This window comes from Pseudopodoces humilis, chromosome 16 (assembly GCF_049639895.1).
Source record: "Pseudopodoces humilis isolate 2021_Gansu_Grassland_sample_001 chromosome 16, ASM4963989v1, whole genome shotgun sequence".
NCBI classification, from domain to species: domain Eukaryota; kingdom Metazoa; phylum Chordata; class Aves; order Passeriformes; family Paridae; genus Pseudopodoces; species Pseudopodoces humilis.
Genome location: NC_142215.1, coordinates 19,907,148 through 19,927,644, shown reverse-complemented (window position 1 = coordinate 19,927,644; position 20,497 = coordinate 19,907,148). Strand labels below are relative to the sequence as shown.

Genomic DNA, 20,497 nt, shown 5'->3' with positions numbered 1-20,497 from the left:
CCTCAGGATGCTAAACAGCCCCCAAAGGCTACAGAGGAAAGATTTCCATTTCCCAGTAAGAACAATCTTGCAATGGCCACTGGTCTTCCAGCCATGCCAGTGGGGATCCCCACAGGACAGGAGTTGGGATGGCCAGTGAATCCCCAGCCATGCCAACAGGCTTCCTCCCAGCATGGGAATGTGCTGAGCACAGATTTTGATCGCTTCTTCCAGCTACAGAAAGTTCCCCTGGGTTATGTCTCATCCCTGTAAAATCCAGCATGGACTTGGGGCCTTCCATCTGTGCCAGGACTAACTTGGCCACCTCTGGAATAAATGTGAGATTTCATTTGCAAGCGGTTGGGTGGTTTGAGGTTTCACAGTCCTGCCAACACTGAGCTCAACCTGCACCCTGGCAAGGCTTAGGTCTGCACAGTCCCCTCCAACCCACCACCCTACATTTCAAAGGACACATCTGGAAGGTCTCAGGCAGCCAGAATTTATTGAGGAAAGTTCAGTTCCAGCCCAAGGAAGGAACTGATCTCTCAGTACTAAAATTAATATGACTGTAATCAAAGATTAGACTTTTGCTACATTGTTAGTACCTTGTTTGTGGCTCACAAACTCAGCAGGAAGGCTTGATACTCCCAAAATATGAGTTATTTAATTATTAAATTAATAAATAAATTAATTATGAGCTGTTCACAGTGGTAAAACCTTTGAGTGATGCTGTCCCCTCACGTCTCACCTGTGCTCTCCTTCACATCAAAAGCAGCTGTGCCCCCCAACAGCCCCTTCACAGGAGGCACATAAGGACAGGACTCTCAGCAGTCCCAGTCTCCCTGCCTGCAGTGCTCCCACGAGGAGCTGCTGGGGGGTGACACAGCAGACGTGGTCCCAGCTGACCTCCAAGTTTCAAAAAAACCCCGGTTCTGAGTTTTGAGAAGAGTGCCCTGAATGTGCCAGTGCTTCCCATGGAGTGGGGAGGGGCAGGCTTTTTTCCACAGGCTGTACAGTCCCTGAGCACCCACAAGGGAAGGGGGAATATTCATATAGGGCTACCTGGCATCCAGGGATTGCCATGCAGGAAGTGCTGCAGCCAGGGCAGTGTGGGATGGGAAGGGGGAGTGCCAGCATCTCCACCCTTGCTGTGCCACATGCCAGTGACACCCTCCCTGGCACATGTGGTCTGTGAAGAAGAGCCACCAACTGTACAAATCATCATCTCTGATTCAGGATTTTGATTCAAGCTATTGGCTGTCCATTTGTGGTTACCAATTAATGCTCTAATGCTGTTTCCCAGTGCCGCTGACGCTCATTACGAGTGATTTTCTAGTTACAAGCAGCAGGGATGAGCACCGGGCACTGGGACAGCTCAGGGGCTCTGATCGGTGGGGTCACACTTCAGCATGACTTTGACCCCCTCACCCCTCTTGGTGGTCTCAAAGGCCTCCAGAGCCTTCTCCAGAGGAAAACGGTGCGTAACTAAGGGCTGGATGTTGATCCTCTTGGATGCGAGAAGAGCGATGGCCACAGGCCACCTGCAAGGGAAGCAGAGAACAGGGGATGAGAGTGGACACTAGTCTGGAGTCCAAGAAAAGAGCATGGAGCAGCCTGGATTATCACAGTTACTTCCTTAACCCAGGGAAGTTTTGCCTGCAAAGAATCTTCTGGGGAGGGAACCTTAAGATGGGACAAGCCAACTGCTCTGGGCTGTTGAGCTCTGAGAAGACAGACACCACTAAACAGATAGTTGGGAGAGTAAATGAAATCACAGGAAGCAAGTGAAAATCACGGGAAACTACTACTTTGGAAGCCCTGAATGAGAAGCAAAACTGCCATGCTCCACTCTCCTTTTGCCTGGCCTCTTGCCTGCACACTGACCGTGGTGGAGCTCCAACTCATGGACTCAGTGCAGGGAGAAAAAAGGGAAAGCCTCAGTCCAGCCTCTCCTTTGGCACAGAGTCCCTCATATGGATTGCGTTGCCAGTTCATTTAGAATCATAGAAACACTGAGACTGGAAAAGGCCTCCCAGATCATCAAGTCCAAGCATGAATGGGCCACATTAGAGCAACAGGGATACAAAGGGATGCAGAAGCTAACCTAGCTCCCAAACTGCCTACTTATTAATGCTTCTCATTTTAAGGAGTGCGACATCATCCCATAAATCCTTCCTGGAGAGCTACAGATTAAGAAAAGATACTTTCTGCATTAGGAGGAAAGTATTGCTCCAAAGAATTTTAACCTGGGGACACATCAGCCCCCCCTGCACAAGACTCACGTGTTGCAGTAGCGGAATATCCCACGGATATCCACCTCCCGCACAGCAGCATTCACGATGGGCACCGTCACCATCTCAGGCCCCAGCCCCACCAGAACCAAGGTCCCACCAGAACGAGTGGCCTGGAGAGCAAACACACAAACAGGTTTCATTTTGCAGAACACAGTTGCAGGAGCCTGTGCAGGGTATGTCAAAAATAAGACCAGCCTTTGTGGCTGCAATGGACTGCCTGGAGCACAGCAGAGAAGCCAGGGAGAGACAGGATGCTGTCAGGAGTCTGTAAGAGTGAAACACGTAGTAACTGAAGCTAAAAATGCAACCTTTTGAAAATCTCTGAAGGATTTTGGTAGGTATCTGAAATTCCTATTCTGAAAACCCCATTCTGAAAAGTGGCTGGCATTTAGGACTACAAAAAGTACTTTGGGATTTCAGTGGGAGAGACTTAAAACTAAAAGCCTGATGCTCTACTGGAATTTCTCTTCTTGCAGTTTGTCCCATTCCCCTCCTGTCCTTTCACTGTGCAACTCCACATTAACCTTCCCCCCATCCTTCTGTTAAGATGTTCATGGCAGTAAAACATCCCTTTCTTAATTTCTGCTTTCATTGCTTCTGGAATTAATTTTCTTGATTATTCTTCTTATTTGGACATAACTTCAATGGAAGGTGCTGTCCTACTCCCTGGTTTTGGGGATCTTACTGGGGTCTCCTTGGTAAGTGCTTAAGCACCCAAGCATCAAATCAATGATCAATTATCCCCATGCTGAAAGTTAACACTTTAATTGTCTCTGTTCGTTTACTATCGAAGGAGCAAATTCTCTCCCCAAGAGAGAAGCCCAGCTTAAACAAAGCACTGTGGGAGTGCAATAGCTCATTCACTGAACCATCCCAGAAAAAGCCAGACTAACACCATCACTGCCTTTGGAACAAGTGGTACTCACATAAATTCCAGCCTGGATACAGGCTTGTGCTCCTGTGCACTCCACAGTTATCTCAGGCATGCAGCCAAGCACACTTTTCACTTTGGAGGCCACCTCCTGCGGGGCCTCATTCTTCACCTGAATGGTGAAATCTGCTCCCACCTCCTTGGCTTTTTGCAGGCGAGAGGCAGACAAGTCTGTGGAAAGAAAACCAAGTCAAGAACTGGAGCATTATGTGAAAGAGGAGGAAGAACCTGAACCTGCCATCTGCTCACTACGTGTGTGCACAGGGCAGTGCACAACCAGAGAGGTGAGGATTCACTCCTACTTGGCAGGCAGAGAATGACCATAAAATCTTGGAATAGTTTGGGTTGGAAGGGACTTCAAAGCTCCACTCCACTTTGAAGTGCCATTCCCTGCCATGGGCAGGGACACCTTCCACTAGAAGCACAAGGTGTTCCAAGCCTTGTCCAGCTTTGAACACTTCCAGGGATGCAGCAGCCACAGCTGCTCTGGGCAACCTTTGCCAGGGCCTCATCAACCTCACGGGGAAGAATTTCTTCCCAATATCCCATCTAACCCTGCCCTCTGGCAGTGGGAAACCATCCCCCCTTGTTCTGTCCTTCCAGACCCTTGATCTAAGTCCCTCTCCAGCTCTCTTCAGGCCCTGGCAGGGGCTCTGAGCTCTCCCTGGAGCCTTCTCTTCTCCAGGCTGGACACACCCAGCTCTCCCAGCCTGGCTCCAGAGCAGAGGGGCTCCAGCCCTCCCCTTTATTATCTTCACTCCTCTCCTTCAGATCTGCTATAACAGATCCACATCCTCCTTGTGTTGGGGGCTCGAGATGATGAGGATGATGAAGGGTGAGCCATGAGGACAACTTAATGACACAGGAGATGCCAAAGGCTCCCCAGCTGCAGAGGAGGATGTGCTTCAAAGAGGCTGAAGCACAAACCCAAAGATGAAACCCACACCATGCAGAGCAATGTCTGAATGAAGGAACAGCCACCACCATTAGACTGGGGAAGTGTCTTCTAAGGCCAACAGATTGTAGATGGCTCAGTTTCTTTTTGGTACTGCCAGAACACTGAGAGTGCATCAAGACAAACCAGAAGGTCAAGCTTAACTCAAAAGGGCGCTGAAGGGACACCACAAGAAGGAGCCAGATCAGGAACAGCTGTGGCCAAGCTATTGTGGTCGTCCTGCTCGCTGTCCTGACACAGCAGAGCAGAGGAACCTCGGTGCAGGCAAAGGCAAAAGGCAGCAGGAGGTCAGAGTAGAAGGGGCACCTACTCCAGAGTCAGCTGTGTCCTACCTAAACCTGCCTCTGGCTGTGGCAACACTGCCCAGTGACTCTCTGGCAATGAGTCTAATGAAGCAGCTGCACTAATTGCCACGGAATTGTCACCCTCTGATGAGAACGGACTGCATGAAACCCCATGGCACGCACTCAGTGAGTCGGCCTAAGGAACAGCCTACAAGGAGGCAAATCCCCACCACTCCTGCATTCTTCCCTCTTGGCTGCCCACATTATTTACCCCCTCCCTAAACGACCTCTCAAAGAACATAAACCAGGGGCAAGGTTACCCTGAGCATGCTCCTTGATGGCCCAGAAATCACCTGGCTATGGACAGCACCAAGAAATCTTTCTAACAGGAGACAACAGGCTCAGGGGATCACTAATGTGCCAGTTTCACTTCTAACATTGTTCACAACGAGAACAGACCATGAGCTCTCCAAGGGCTCCCTCAAGGATCCCTCAGCAGATGCCTTCAGCTGAGAAAACTGCAGAATGTGTTAGCTGTAAACACTTAGTGTGTCTGCAGTGCCACAGACCTGTCCTGCTCTTCACCCTCCTTTGAACAGCTCTGGAGGCTGCTGAGCACCTCTCAGACAGTTTCTGTCACAGATGGATGAGCAGGAAAGCCCATGAAGCAAAAAAGGGAGTGGATCTGAGACACCCCATTAACACAGAGTAACAAAGCTGGTGATGATAAACATCTGTGAGGGCATGGCTGTACTCCTGTACTCTGTTCCGAGGGATCTTGACAGGGCTGTAAATACCACCTGAAGATCCGTAGGGGTTTTGTACCACAGACCAAGCTGCCCTGCTGGGGCAACCCACATTCCCTGGAAGAAAGGCAGAAATTCCTCTCAGGCACTACTGGTAACCAGGCCACCTCTGAAGATAAGGATGTGGACAGCTGAGAAGAGTGGGATTTACCAGCAAGGAATCATCTCTTTTCCCTGCACTGAAGCAGTGGTCTACAGGGGTCTGCAAGGTGGCAAAGATGTAACAGCCAAGGTTTCCTAGACCCAAAACTGAGGGGTGGTCATCTTCTCCCAGAGGTCCTGGGCTTGAAGACTCAGAAAACAATGCCTGTGCTAGGGGCACACACAGCAAAGAGGAAAACACCCCTCCCACCAGAGAAGTCAGAGATGGCGTGGGGTGACAATATCAAGGGAAAGAGGGGGAGGATAAGGCCTGTTCTCCAACATGAGCTGCTCTGACTCAGCCGCAGTCCTGGGAGTGAGCCAGGCTAGACCCTCTACCCTGCCCATCCCACAGCAAAAATGATGGCACTCACTGGCAGCCCAGATTATGGACAAGCCCCCGTGGGCAGCTGGAAGGCTTGGGATGCCGAGTGTGGGCACACCTACCAAGCTAAGCACCCAGGAGAGCTGTGGAGGGCATTTAAGAGGGGGTAACAAAGGGTAATAAAATGCAGAGGAAAGAGCCTTCAGCCAAGGCTGAAAAGAAAGGGCAGCATCACCCTGGAAGCCCCAACATGGACTCATTCCTGTGGCTGCAGGAGTCACATCAGTCCCTCCCAAGCTCTGGGCATTGGGCACCAGGCTGTGTGTGGGGTCATGCTTGACCCCAGCTGAGCTGCCCTCAGAGATGTCCCATGCACCAATTGCAAGGCCAGGGGCTTTTCGAGGCACTTCAAGTGCTATGAAACACTTTTGCCTGGCATGGTTGGTGTCTCCCAAATCTCAGTGTATGACAAGGAGACCACAGGGGTTCAACACTCCTCTCAAGTAATGACTAAACTCCCTGTGAAGTTTCAGCTCACAGCAGACACAGCTGGATTCTACCATTTTTAACATCTGCTGAGTCACTAATGTATTTCAAATTATAAATACATATATTTAAAAATATTATATATGTATAATATATAAATATATAAAATATTATAGACATTCTACTCTATATTTTACATATTTTACAAATTTCATACTTTCTTTCTGGCAGAAATAATCCACAGCCAGTGTCCTAGAGTAACAAGGCAGCCAGTGCATTTCAAAGTGGCCACAAAAATCACTCTCAGGCAGCAGAAAATCCCACATCTTCCCTGTAGCTGGCCTCTGGTTTGCTGATCTCAGGAAGGAAGCCCTGGCTCTAAGCAGCACACGGAATGCAGCAGCAACGCTGTCAGCCCTGGCCAGGGCTGCAATAACATCCCAGTACACCTGAATCACCAGGAAGCACACAGTGAAGCAGACAGATCTGCAGGTCACTGGATTGTTCAGAGCTCCAGACACTTGTGAGCCTTGGGAAGGATCAAGTCCTTTAAAGGCACACAGCTCTTGGGAAACTGTTCAATTAAACAAGGAATGGTTTGCATCTTGCCTCTAGTCAGAAATTTGTTTTCACTTCCCAGTCCCTGGAGCTAATTAAAATTTTGATTGCTTCCAATGAAGTTATCAAATTACCCTTAAGCTCCTCATGATGCTTTATGAGCCAACTTAACAGGCAAATAAATACTCCTGATTATTCTCAGATTTTCTGTGTTGTTCTTTCTCAAAGGAGTTGATCTCTGAACAGTTATTCATCTCCCCTGACCTTGAATTCCAGGGTTTCTGGAGGCATCAACACCCAAGACTTCAGATCCAGATGGAACAAGGAGAATAATTTCCCTTAAGTAGTAATTATTAAGTGCACCTGCAGTGACAGACAGTGCAATGCAAGACAGCCCAACAGGAACACCTAAACTGCCCCTTCACTTATGGAGGAAGCCTGATCTTCTACACGTATCTAAGGAGAAAAACAGCTTTTTAGAGCAACAGCAAGGCAGAAGGACAAGAGAAGGTTGCCCGTAAATATCAATCACACCCACTTAGGAATGGAGGGGAGAAAGACACAGACCTTTTGGAAGGGTAGATAAGGACCCAGGAAACAAATTGACCTTCTCACCCAACTGGAGTCCATTAAATATATCAAACACTCCAGAGGAACCAAAGACAGAAGCTGTAAGAGGTGAGTTCTCAGGAAAAGCTTTTCTAAATATTTCTATACCTGTGAGAAGCTTTTCAAAACAAACACAAACTTTTAAAGCCGTAAGAACTGCACGGATAAAGCTCAAAGACACATGATAAAAACACATGGCAATGAATTCAAATAATCTGGTAGCAAAATACAAGAGGGCCTCTGTGGGCAGACAGGCACCTCACAGGTATTGGCTCCTAAAGCCAAAACAAAAAGCAGTTTGTTGAGACAGACAGCAAAATCTCTAGCAGCAACAAGCCAAACCAAATACATTCCTCAGCTCATGTCACACACAAATATTTGCCTTGGGACAGAACCTTCATGGGTGTCTTTGAGCACCTCAGCCAAACCCCTCTCACGTGGAAGAGACATCCATGAGTCTGAATCAGTACCTGGGCTAGCACATAAAGGTAAGAAGGGTAATTCAATGTATCCAAGCTTGCTGATCCTACAAACCAAGCACCAGGAACCTCCTGTGGCACATGACAGCCAGCTCAGCTTGCCCAAGGTCCCCAGCAGCAGCAGCTCTTGGTTTAGGGGGGAAGACACACCGAGGCTGGAGCAGGAACGAGGGGCAGGCTGAGACAACTGCCTCAGCCCCACCAACCCCGACTCACCGAGCCTTCCCCACCCAGGGAACAGGCCACCCCCAGCCCCGGCACCAGTCCAGCTGGGAACAAGGTTCCTCATGCGTGATTCAGGAGGCAGAACTGTTTTTCCTGCGAAAGCAAACATCATCTTCAAATGACAACACTTCACAAAATCTGAGGTGTGGACTGATCACATCCATCAAGCATACACACCTGCAGGGTGAGGCCAGCGCAGCTAAAAATACCCTGGACTTGACAGCAAAAGGATTAAGGGAGGAGAAGGCAATAATGTGCCTTGTGTTTTGACCTGAGCTGCTACTGAAGGATGTTTCTGTGAAGCCAAGAGGGTGCGACCTGAATTTTATCTCTTGACCCAAAGATGGAAATACAGTAATGGAAAGGTCAAAAATACACCTGGCTCAAAGTATGGGAGGTGAGCAACAGCCTTCTGAAAGGTCCAGATCCTCTAGGGCTTTGACACAAAAACTGCAGCAATCTGTGCTCAATGTCCAGTGGCATCTCTAACTGCTCCTCCTGGCCATCACCACTCGGAAAGATTGGGGAATCATGGTGGGAGCTGGAAGCACCATTTCCAGACCCTGTTCAACCCCCAGGTGGAAATTCCAACCAGAGAACATCCCAAGGTTACTCCAGCTCTCCATCCTTCTGGGCAAGGTACAGAGAGAGAGGTCCTGGACCTTAGAGGAGAGCTAGGAGGAGCTGGGCTAGGTTAGCATGGCAAAAAAGGGGGGGGATGGAATGGCTGTCTCAACAACCTGAAGGGCAGCTGCAAAGGTGATGAAGACTCATTTCAGTTCTTGCATCAAGGGGAAATCTCATAAATGACAGTTTGTGAGGGAACCCTAGAAAAATCTTCATCATTAAGAGATGCAAACCTGGAGAAGGTATCTAGAAAAATGAGATCTCCTTCCTCAGAAGTCTTTCCAACACAGCTGGACAAAGATGTTCCTGCAAGCAGCAGCTCAACTAGAAATGTCCAGGATACAGTTATGGAAGGAACATCCATTTCTGAAATGCGGAGACCCTGAAAAGGCCATTTCAGTCACTGTGGATAACCAGTGAAAAATAAAACCCCCAGCAGGAGCAGACAGAAAGGCAGAGAAAGACAAGTGGAGAAGCACAGTGTGGCTGCAATCAGTGTGCAAACACTGTCTGGGCCATCACCCAGCACTACCAGAGATAAAAATAACCTGCTAAGATCAAGGGTGGTCAGGTACTGGAACAGGCTGTCCAGGGAAGTGAAGTCACCATCCCAGGAACTGTTCAAAAAACATGTGGATGAGGCACTTATGGACATGGTTGGCCTTGGCAGTGTTGGGTTAATGGTTGGAATCAATGATCTAAGAGGATTTTCCAACCTTAATGATTTTGTGATTCTGTATGGTGGGAAACAGTCACACTCTGAAAGGGCTAAAAGGACTTACCTGTAACTACCACGGCTGCTGCACCCATCATCTTAGCAACAATCACATTAACGAGGCCAATTGGTCCTGGGTTCAAAAGGGAGAAAGAGAACATGTACCACTGCCAGACAGCTCCAACCCCACCTCTGAACATGCCCAGAGTTCAGCGTGCTCCTGGCCAAAGAGGCTTTGGCAGCCCCGAGGTTCCCCTCATCACGCCTGTGGCTCTGCTATGACCCACCCTTAGAGCAGAACCCAGAGCCAGCAGAGCCTGAGCCTGCCCATCACCTCCCAGCAGGCAGGGAACCCAAGGGCTGTGATCACTGTACCAGAGCCAGACACGAAGACTTTGCTTCCCAGAGTGACTCCCGCTCTTTTGCAGGCATGGATTCCCACCGAGAGTGGCTCGATAAGGGCTCCTTCCTCAAAGGTGACATTATCTGGAAGCCTGCAAGAATAGGACACAAGAACAGTCACCAATGTAGTTTAGGAGGGTGATGAGGAAAGCCATGACACTCGAAGACCAAACACGGGTGTAGAACACATCCATCTTTTTTAGTGCTCCTCTTAAGCAGCATCAAGAGCACTTGAACCATTTATCAGTGGGGTTCACCCAAGCACCACACTCAGGGACCCACAAACTTTCCCACAGCAACTCTCCAGTACTTGGTGAGTCAACAAGGACTCCTTTGCAGCTCATTCCCCTTGGAATAAATCCCCCAGCTGAATATGCACCACCCCAAAGCTCACCCACCAGTGAGCTCTCAGACTCCTCACCAGGGTTGAATCAGCTTCTAGAAAACACCCAAAACTGCCAAAGGTGATGCCAGATCCAGGTGTCCCCAAAACACCCAGGATCACCTTCTCTGATGCACTAAGTGTTTCAACAAGTGGTCCCAGCATGCACCCTCCCCACAGTCAGGGACAACGTGTGCAGTGGTATCAAACACCTTTTGGACAAAAACAGCCCTGTAATGCAGCCAGCAAAAGTGATGGAAAAAAGCAAAGGAAGTGAAACCCTTCTGAACTGCTGAAAGAAATAAATCTCAGCCCCACAACACTTCCCACCAGCAAGGCACCAGTGTGGGCTCTCACACAGCTCTGGGAGCTGTGCCTGCCAGGAGGGTCTTTGTGACAGCACTGGGAAGCTCAAGGTCAGATCTCAGCCAGGCCAGTGTGAAGCCAAAGAAATGAAAATTATGTCTGTGGGAAGACAGCTGTAAGATAGCTGCATATCCCTTATTTCCAAGAGGTTTAACAGGTCTGACTCCAAGCGTTCTGTTTTCACACTTTGCCATCACGTTTGCTACTGCTGGGTTTGGGCACTGTCCTGTCAATGGGGAGGGCAGCTTCCCAGCATGATCCCACCTCCATCAAGTTACTCAGAGCACCCAGCACAGAGTCTGTCCACCAGCAGGACACACAATAACTGCCCAAACGTGTGAAAGCTCACTGAGCTCAGCCATCATCTGTTTTTAGCAAATCTGTGCTGGCAGAGTGTCTGCATGCCAGGGAATCTGCTCTACATGAGCCAGCCACAGCACTGCTGATCTGAAACTGGGAGCACCAGGTCCAGGCTTTGCATCTCAAAGCAATAAAATAATAAAATCAAATCAAATAAAATCAAATCCAAAGTAATATTTGCTTAAATTGGAGAAAAGAAACAAAAGCTTGGAAGAAGCCAGTTACAATCCAACCACTTCCTCTCAAGCAAAAACTTGTGATGTTGTCAGAAGATGTTATTCTGATACACAGGAAATCGATGACAGGGAGTCTGGATAGTAAGATGCTAATTCCATCCAGAGCAGCACCTCATCCTGTCAGCAGCTGTTTGGTATCTGCTTTGAAAGCTTCCTGCCTGAGGACTCTCGGGAGAAGAGCAGTCAAGTGCCTCCTTCCGACTGACGCGATCCTCAACGCTTTCCATGCAGACACCAAAGATCAATCCCAAGGACGTTCCTGTTCATGGAAGCACCAGCTCCATACACACTGGAAAAGAACAAGCTCCACAGGTAGAGCAAACTCAGGGTGACACTACTTGGGCTATTTTTAACTCCTTGTCAAAGGCACTTAAGTGGGCATAAAGTTATACAAGTTTTTCAGGTCTTTGGAGAATTTCAGGCCCCGGCACAGGCTTCCCAGAGAAGTGGTGGCTGCCCCATCCCTGGAAGTGTTTAAGGTCAGGCTGAATGGGGCTTGGAGCAACCTGGTTTAGTGGAAGGTGTCCCTGCCCACGGTAGGGGGTGGAATGAGAAGAGTTTTAAGGTCCCTTCCAAACCGAACCCTTTTGGGATTCTATGACTTGCCAGAGTGTTTAAGCACAGATTTGCTTCTAAGCAAATGTGCCAGTGCTGCCACAATAGATAACATATTCACTGGACAAGAAAACAGATGTGTTGTAATGCTGGTAGCCTAGTGGAGGCACTCAGATACACATGAAAAAACAGCTCAGCAGGGCCACTGCCTTCTGTTCCTGCTCTGATTGAAGGATGACTTCGTTTCAGACAACAGAGCGAGATGTCAGCAGTCACCCTGGTGTTTCCTGAAAAGCAGCAGCAAAACTCAGCTCAGAGAACCAAAGACCTTCAGGCACCAGCCTAGGAAGGCAAGGATATGAAAAGAGATAGGAAAGAAACCAAGAGCAGGGAGCAAATGGGAAAAGGAAAATAATTAAAGGGTAAACCAGTGGTGACATCCCAGGAGACATGTGAGAAATGTTTATGTTTATCCCACCGGAGGGGATAAACTGCCTGCCTGACAAACCCTTTGCATAGTGGCTGCCATCCAAACTTAGGCATGTTATTCATGGATCAGAAAGCAATAAAACCTGTTGGGATCACATAAAGAGTGTTCCAAAGGGCCAAGAGGCGATTGCTGCAGCTAATCTCCCCGCAGGGAGTGTGTATTTCTGTGTGGAGGGAGCATGGACTGACTTGTAGCAGTAGCTTGCACTGTGCTTGTAGTAGCGGCACAGGTTCCCGTCGTCGGGGGGTGTCGCACAGAAGAAGATGGTCGGGGACAGGTTGTAGCGCCCAGTTTTGCAGAACTCATCCATTTCCCTTGGGACACCCGGCTCGATGGCCACACGGTCGCCTGCCAGGATGAAAGCAGATGGAGTGGGTCAGGGACAGGCTGGCACACATGCAGGAGTAGCACCAAAACCCACAGAAACACTGGCACCACACAGGCAGGAGGGACATGAGGAAGGTCTTGCTGCACACACCAGGCTGGTTCCCAACACTCCCTTCACAGCAGCCTCATCACCAAAATCTTCCCAGGTATGTGGGAAGAGATGGTGCTTCAGAGGCACAGGTACAGATGGAAGCTCAGCCCCACACACACCTTCCTCCAGCTGCTTTGCAGCCAACCTCAGCAGATGAAGGGGCAGCCCCCAGGCAATCACACTGTGACCAGATGGTTTGCTGAATCTGTAGAAGAGGAAATACTGAGGATGGAGCAGGTGAGCTCAGCTAGCAACCACACTGCCAGCTGGAAAGGACTGTTCCTTGGGAATCATAGAATCATTGAAGAATTTGTGTTGGAAGGGACCTTAAAGCTCAGCTTGTTCTACTCCCTGCTATGGGCAGGGACACCTTCCACTAGACCAGGTTGGTCCAAGCTCCGTCCAACCCAGCCTTAAACACTTCCAGGGATGGGGCAGCCACAGCTTGTCTGGGCAGCCTGTGCCAGGGCCTCACCTCCCTCACAGGGAATGAAGCTTAAGGTGCAGAACACCCAGGAGCCTGTCAGGATTCATCTGGGAGCAGAGACAGCTTGGTGCTACAGGGTGCTGGAAGGACACATGCTGCTGGACAAAGGGCTATTATTTAATTGCAGTCACAAAGGAGGCTGGACCAGAGAAAACAGCGTGAGCATAGCACAGCAAGTACACAAGGGACACAAAGCCTCACATTTATTTGGTAGAGGAATCAGAGCCAACCTCTGAGCAAAGCTCTCCACCAACAGGCTTCCAGGCAGACGTGGGGATAAGCAGGATGGAAGTAAAGAGCCATCTAGGCTACTGCATCCCCTCTGAGCTGGCCAAGGTGTGTGACAGGACAGAGGCAGGACAAGCACATACTGAATGCTCTCCCAGCCTCACATTATACACAGCAATGAGGCCTCCCAAGTGACAAGAGGTTTGTTTGTATTTAGTAATGCTCAACAACTTCTCCTTCCACCATGTAAATACATGGTCTGCTAAATCTCAGGTGAATGCTGCACCTCACTGTGCCTTGCTCTGGTGCTGGAGCAACCAGAGAATGGGCAACCTGTTCTCCCAGCCCCTCATGTGTTCTCACATCCTTGAGTTGTCTCCCTGGCTCTCAGCTCGAGTTCCTGACTTGGACATTTGTCAGAGATGTTGCTCCACATCTCGTTATCTCCTTGTCCTCCTCTGAACCTTCTTCACTTGTTTTACAATCTTTGGGAAAGGCGGAGACCAGGACTGCATGCAGAGTTCCAGATGCGCACTGACATCCTCCGAGTCTCTGTCCCCTTCCTAACAGTGATTTGCATTTTCACTACTGTGGAGCCAGTGCTGCTGTGCACGGTGTCAGAGCCAAAGGTCTCACCCTTCAGCAGTGATGACCAGCACAGCATTTCAGATATGAAGCTGGAATTATTTCTTCTGCCATGGGTATCACTTTGCCTGCATTGAATCTCACCTGCATCTCACTGGCACCTCTCGGGTCTCTCTGTAACTCTTGCTGGCTCTCCCCCACGTCCTCTCCACCTTGCCTAAGCTGCTCTCATCAGCAAATCTTGCAAAATTCCCTGTTCAGTCCATTTACTAGAATATGCATGAGCACAGTGACCTGTGGAGGTCCCACCACAGGGCCTGGAGCAGTTGCTGCAGTGACCTCTGCACTGCAGGAGGCCATTTGCTCCTTCAAGAATAGACACAGAGAAGAAACACTCGCAGCAGTTTTCTGGCAAGAGCTATAGATGTGCTTTCTGAAGCTTTATCAAGCTTCCTTAAAAGGCACCTTGTACCAGCATATATTTATATATTTAAAATATATTTAATATTTCATTAATTATTTTTAATAAATAATAAATTTATTTATATATTATTTATATAATAATATAATTGTAATAATTTTATAATTATATAATATTATTATTGTAATGATTGTAATTATTAGTTATATTTTATTATTTATTAATTTATTTATAATATTTTTTATTTCATGCATTAAAATACACCCAGGCCAGTCCAAGGTATCCCGGGATAAAGCTACCTAAGGAATCTCATACACTAGTGGCCAAGATGGGTGGTGACTAATTGCAGTGCAGTCACACTTTTTGAAGGAGGTCACACTGTGAGTTCGAGACTTCAGATAAATTCACATGACAGAAAAAAACACAGTTATTGACACATTCTTGGAACTGATGAGGAGGAAAACAAAAAAATGGGTTTGGCTTCAGATACCTGGTTTCAGATGAGTCACCCCAGAGCCCACTTTTACGACAGTCCCGGAAGCTTCGTGTCCCAACACCATGGGATCCTTGACAACAAAATCCCCGATTCGACCGTGCTGCCAGTAGTGAACGTCAGAGCCACAGATCCCAACGGAATGCATGCGCAGGAGGACCTCTGCCAGAAAAGGAGGGAAAGTTCCTTGCAGGAAAACCGACCTTAGGCACTGTGAGAGAAGCACGTGGGCTGTGCCTGGGCCCCAGAGCAAAGGCCAAGCTCTGTATCGACACATCCAAATTTACTGGCGTTCAATCAGCACACCACAGCTGTGTGTGCACACCTTAGAAGAGTGGCACGTTCATCAGCCGGCTACTAATGAAATACAGAACTATGTAATGATTCACAGAGAAAGAAGACTTAAAATAGGGTAAGACAAAAGCTAATGTCCCAAAAAATATGGTCAACAAAATAATTCAATTTAAAAGGGATGTTATTATTGCTGGAGCAAGAATAAAATAGCAAGTCCATTTAATTTTTCCTTCTCCCAGAGCTATGATTTCAGCCCCAGAGAGTTAGTGAATCAAATTTCTATCAGCCCATATGCTCATCCTATTAATGTTTAGTCCTGCATAACATCATCTGACATGTCCCAAGAGCCATTTACTGTGACATACACAAACTGATGGAACAGAAAACAAAAAACAAACAAAAAAAAAGCCAGATAAAGGGGTTTATCTGTGACTGCTCCAGCTCTTCTTTTCAGCTGGAAAAGCAGCATTATCTGTTTCAGCAACGCAATCGTTTTTTTGATAACTCTGTACTTCCTTAGAAATATTTTATATTATGCAGGAGCAACAAAAGAGAATGAGAAAATAAAGAGAGAAGAAAGCAGACAGAAGCAGACATCTGTAGACCTACCATTAGGACCTGGTTCTGGGATTGGACGGTTTTCCTATGGACAAAATATAAAAAAAGCATTTAGCTGCTTGTTCATAACCCAGGGAATATCTGTAGAAACTTAGCTCTGGTTAGCTCGGGTAAATCCATAAGCAGACAAGGCTTTTGGTTCTGTCTGCTCCATAAGACACAGGGAGCCTGCACCTAAGCTCCCCTCATTTTCTATGCTCAGTGGAATAACACAGGTAGCTGTAGGAGTAAACACACTGCCAGCTTGTAAATCTGCTCTCCAAATTATTTTATAGCAAATTCCCTTTCCCTGCCCAGACAAGAGACACGTATTAAATTTCCCTGCACTGGAGCAGCCCCAAGTTTCAGCTGAATCCTTCATCCATCCCACTGTCTGACAAAAAAAAAAAAAAACACCTTCTGTAGCCAGGAAGATTCTGAACCACCTGTTCTATTAAACCTTAATATTGCAGTGCTTATATTATTATTTTAAATAATACAAATAGATACATATACATTATAAATAATACAAATACATAATAATAGAATAACAGAATAACAGAATGGTTTGAGATGGAAAGGACCCTAAAGCTCATCTCATTCTACACCCTACCACCTTCCACTAGACCAAATTGCTCCAAGCCACATCCTTGAGCACTTCCCAGGATGGGGCTGCCACAGCTTCTCTGGAAATGTATGTGGGGAAAAAAAAACCCAAACCTACTTTTTTTTTTCCCCTGGCAATAACAACTGTGCCCAGAAAACCTAGACATCTTGGTGGGAAGTGAATTCTCCAGCCTGATTTGGAGAAAATAGGAGTGATCAAAGTGGAGAACTCCAAAGACAGAAATTCTGCTTGTTTTCTATTGTTCACTGAGAGGTTCAGAAATGGTGACCAGTAAAATAAACACAGCAAATATTTTCATGTTGCATAAATTTGTATATCTGTGAAAGCAGACATGGAAAGAGAGGCCATGGTAAAAGTATAAATCCTATAAATCCTCCATGGGCAGCAAAGAGGAGACTGTGCAACTACCTAAGGACAAGAGGAGAGACAACAAAAACAAAGCAAACACACTTCCACACAACACAGGGATCACAGCAACGCTGCCCATGGGAAACTTGTCCAGAAATCAAGAAAGGTGTGGGAATTACAGGAAGATGGCATCACCCAGCTCTGGGTATCAATAACAGATAACAAGCTCAGAGTTCACTCCTGAGACCACTCCTATGAGCAATGGGTCAATACAGTGAGCACCATCCACACAGTGGAAAGAACTGTTGGGGAGGCCCAGGAGGATCACACAAGATGCTGTCAGTGAGGCAGGAGGGCACTGGTGACCAGCTCTAAGGTCTCCAGCACTACAGATATCCAAGGAAAACTCACACATCTGGGTGTGAGGCAGTTTAGAGACCAGCAACACAGATGTGATGGAGCCAGTGTCCACCTTCACAAGCCTCAGACACCTTTCTTCAATCACAGGGGATTGGAAACATGTTCTTGAACTAGAGGGATCGCCTCAGCCCTCAACCCAGATTGATTTCTTTTGGTAGTCAGGCTACATCGCGACTGTAGGGAAAGCGCAATTGTGTCAAAGGTGCCTGGGAGCCACCTCCGTGGCACAGCTCAGGCTCAGGCACATGTCGTTTTAGCTGGGCTGGAATGGTAAAAACAAGCCTCTTCCCTGCTAGTCACCCCCTAAACAAGGCATGAATCCAAAGTCTGTGTGCTCCCAAGAGCCCTCCTGCCAGGACTCTGTGTACAGAAAGCTGCCTGCCAATGTCTGTCCGTGGAAACCTTCCTTCCCTCCTTTGGCAGCTACCAAGCTGGAGAACATGGCTCTCCAGCAGCACCATAGTGATTCAGCACCCAGAAACAGCAAGCATTAGCAGCTGGAGAAGCAGAATGATCCTAAAGGACCAAAAAAGTACAAAATAAAAGCTCCCCCCCTGTCCGGGAGGGTCTTCCAGCACCTTCTCCTCTTGAACCTTCTGTCCTGCTGCTCACCTGGGCTCTGACAGCCCAAAGAAGCAACAAGCACCCTCCAACCCTGCTCCCTGGGAGGGCCTAGCTCAGCTGGGAGAATGGCTAATAGGGGGAAGTTTTGGGGGAGTTCTGGGTTTCAGGGATAAAACGTTCTCCACCCACAGAGATTAACTATCTCAAGATTATCCCCTCTTTCATTCTGCAGCTGAAACCTTTCCGAGATTGGAGAAACAGAAAATAAAAACGATAGGACACGCAAATTGGCCAGAAACAGCTAAAAAGAGACCTGATACTGTTGCATTCTTCTGCTTACTTGAATGAGTGTATCTGAATTTATTTCTTTGCAAAAATGTTGCACCTCCCAGGCACACGAGAGCTGGTGCAGTTATAGGTTTTTTTGTTTTTTCCCGCATGTCCGGGTCATTCCCGGTAACGCTGTGAAGAGCCCGGACGGGCCCGAGGGGATGGGATGGGAGGGCCCAGCCGTGGGACACCCCCGAATTTGGGTCCCCGCACCCCGCAGGTCACCCCCTTGACAAGCAGCAGGGGCCGGTTCGCGCTGCCCCGGAACCGGGGGGAACCGGGAGGAACCGGGGCTGCCGGACCGCGAGTGCCCCGGACTCAGTCCCGGCCCCGCGGAGCCACTCCCGCCCCGCCGCCCCCGCCCGGCCCCGGCTCCTCCCGGCCATACCAGCCGCAGGTCCCCGGCTCGGTGAACCACCACGGCCACGTTCTGCCCCGACGCCGCCATGGCTCCGCTCGCCGCGGCTCCGGGCTCAAGGTCCGCTGCTGAGGGCCGTCCGTGCTCCGGCCCCCGCCCGCCCGCCGGGCCCGGCACCGCCCCCGCCCCCGGTGGTGCACGAAGCGGGCACGGCCGGCCCCGGGCCGCTCCAGCCCCGACCCCAGGCCCAGCTCCAGGCCCGGGTCCTCCAGCTCCAGGCCCAGGTCCCCCAGCTCCAGACCCAGCTCCGGGCCCGGGTCCCCCAGCACCAGGCCCAGCTCTGGGCCCAGCTCCGGGCCCGGGTCCCCCAGCACCAGGCTCAGCTCTGGGCCCAGCTCCAGGCCCGGGTCCCCCAGCTCCAGACCCAGCACCAGGCCCAGATCCCCCAGCTCCAGGCCCAGCTCCAATTCCAGGCCTCAGCCCCTGCTGCAGTTCCAGCCCCAGCTCCAGGCTCTAAGCCCAGTTCCAGCTTCAGCCCCCAGTCCCGGCTCCAGCTCCAATTCCAGCTGCAGATCCAGTTCCACCCCTGCTCCAGGTGCAACTCCAGCCCCAGCCCCATCTCCAGGTGCAGCTCCAGCCCCGTCTCCAGTCCCGACCCCAGCTCCAGCCCCAGACCCTGCTTCCAGGCCCAATCCCAGCCTCAGCTCCAGCTCCAGGCCGTGCTGGTGACAGCACTACACCCTGCACTTTGACTAAAATTCAGCAAAATGTGGTCTGTGGGTTTGCCTGGCCATGACACAATTGGTATGTGGTTATCTCAGCTGCAGATATAGCTTATTGGGAAAAAAGAAAATGGAGACTTCAGGGATTCTGGGTTTTGGGGAAAAGAGGTTTTCTGCTCAAATGGAGTTGACAAACATCTCAAATAGATTATCCCCTCCAGGGTCGTTGAATCATGGAATATCCTGGGTTTAAGGTACCCAGAAGGACCATTGAGTCCCTGCACAGGACACCCCAACAATCCCACCCTGTGCCTGAGAGCATTGTCCAAACACTCCCTGAGCTCTGGCAGCCTTGGGACTGTGACCATTCCCTGGGGACCCTGGGCAGTGCCAGCCCCCTCTGAGGGAAGAACTCTTTCCTCACATCAAACCTAGCCCTCCCCTGACACAGCTCCAGCTGTTCCCTGGCACAGGTCACCACAGGGAAGAGCATTCTAAGAACATTCTGTAGCTGAAAGCTTTCCAAGCTTGACTTCCTTGGAAAAATAGAAAATGTACGGGATTTATCATGTAAAATTGCCATAACCAGCTAAAAATGGCCTGTGTTTCTAATATTATGTTGTCCTCCTCCTTGCGTGAGTAGATATATTTATGAATTTAATTCCCCTAAAAATGTTTTACCTCCCAGGCATATGAAGACTGATGTTTTGGGTTTTTTTCCCCTTTTCAGGATCATTCCCTGGAACATTTATTGGAGTCAGAGTCAGCATCATCACTGTGGTTGCTCTGAGGGCAGGGGAACAAGTTCATGGGAAGCTGTGACAAACACCTTACTCAGTGTTCACACAGCAACATAATTCCTGCCACATCTATGGAAGAAGGTGGGAAACAGTTGTTTTCTTCCTGGATCTGCTTGTTTTCTCAAGGCACCTGCTTGTGCCTTTCCTTTTTAGGGTGTATTTGCCTCCAGACTTGACTTACCACTCAAATTATCTGTGTGGGATTCACTGTGAAATCCTGCAGCTCCACCAGCACAGTGCAGCCTGATGCCTGCGCTCCCTAAATCTGGAAAGATTGGAGGCATGGATTGGGAGCTTCACTGGGAGCTCAGGGCTCTTGCTATGATACAGGTCCTTTGGGTTCTCACGTCAGCTGCTCGCCAGCCTTTGGGCAAAAAGTGACTTTTTGTTGGGGCAGGGAAACTGGCTCCTTCAGCTCTTCTGCTCCTCCCTGCCATGACTGTCAGCACTTTGCCTTCATTTTCTTTCCCTTCTCTTTCCCGCTTCCTTTCTGAATCAGATTCCCTTCACACTTCCATGTTTTCTCTGCCAGAATTTGC

At 49.0% G+C, this 20,497-nt stretch overlaps 1 protein-coding gene across 1 annotated transcript; it reads right to left on the bottom strand.

Moving 5' to 3' along the window:
• Window positions 1-457: 457 nt before the first annotated feature.
• On the bottom strand, window positions 458-18,597 carry SORD (sorbitol dehydrogenase). Its single transcript, XM_005521332.3, has 9 exons — window positions 18,467-18,597; window positions 15,801-15,834; window positions 14,895-15,059; window positions 12,394-12,553; window positions 9,790-9,908; window positions 9,482-9,547; window positions 3,200-3,375; window positions 2,262-2,383; window positions 458-1,520 (listed from the first exon to the last, which is right to left on the bottom strand). The coding sequence occupies exons 1-9, from the start codon at window positions 18,524-18,526 to the stop codon at window positions 1,355-1,357; spliced, it is 1,068 nt and encodes a 355-aa protein (XP_005521389.1). The 5' UTR covers window positions 18,527-18,597; the 3' UTR covers window positions 458-1,354.
• Window positions 18,598-20,497: the final 1,900 nt, after the last annotated feature.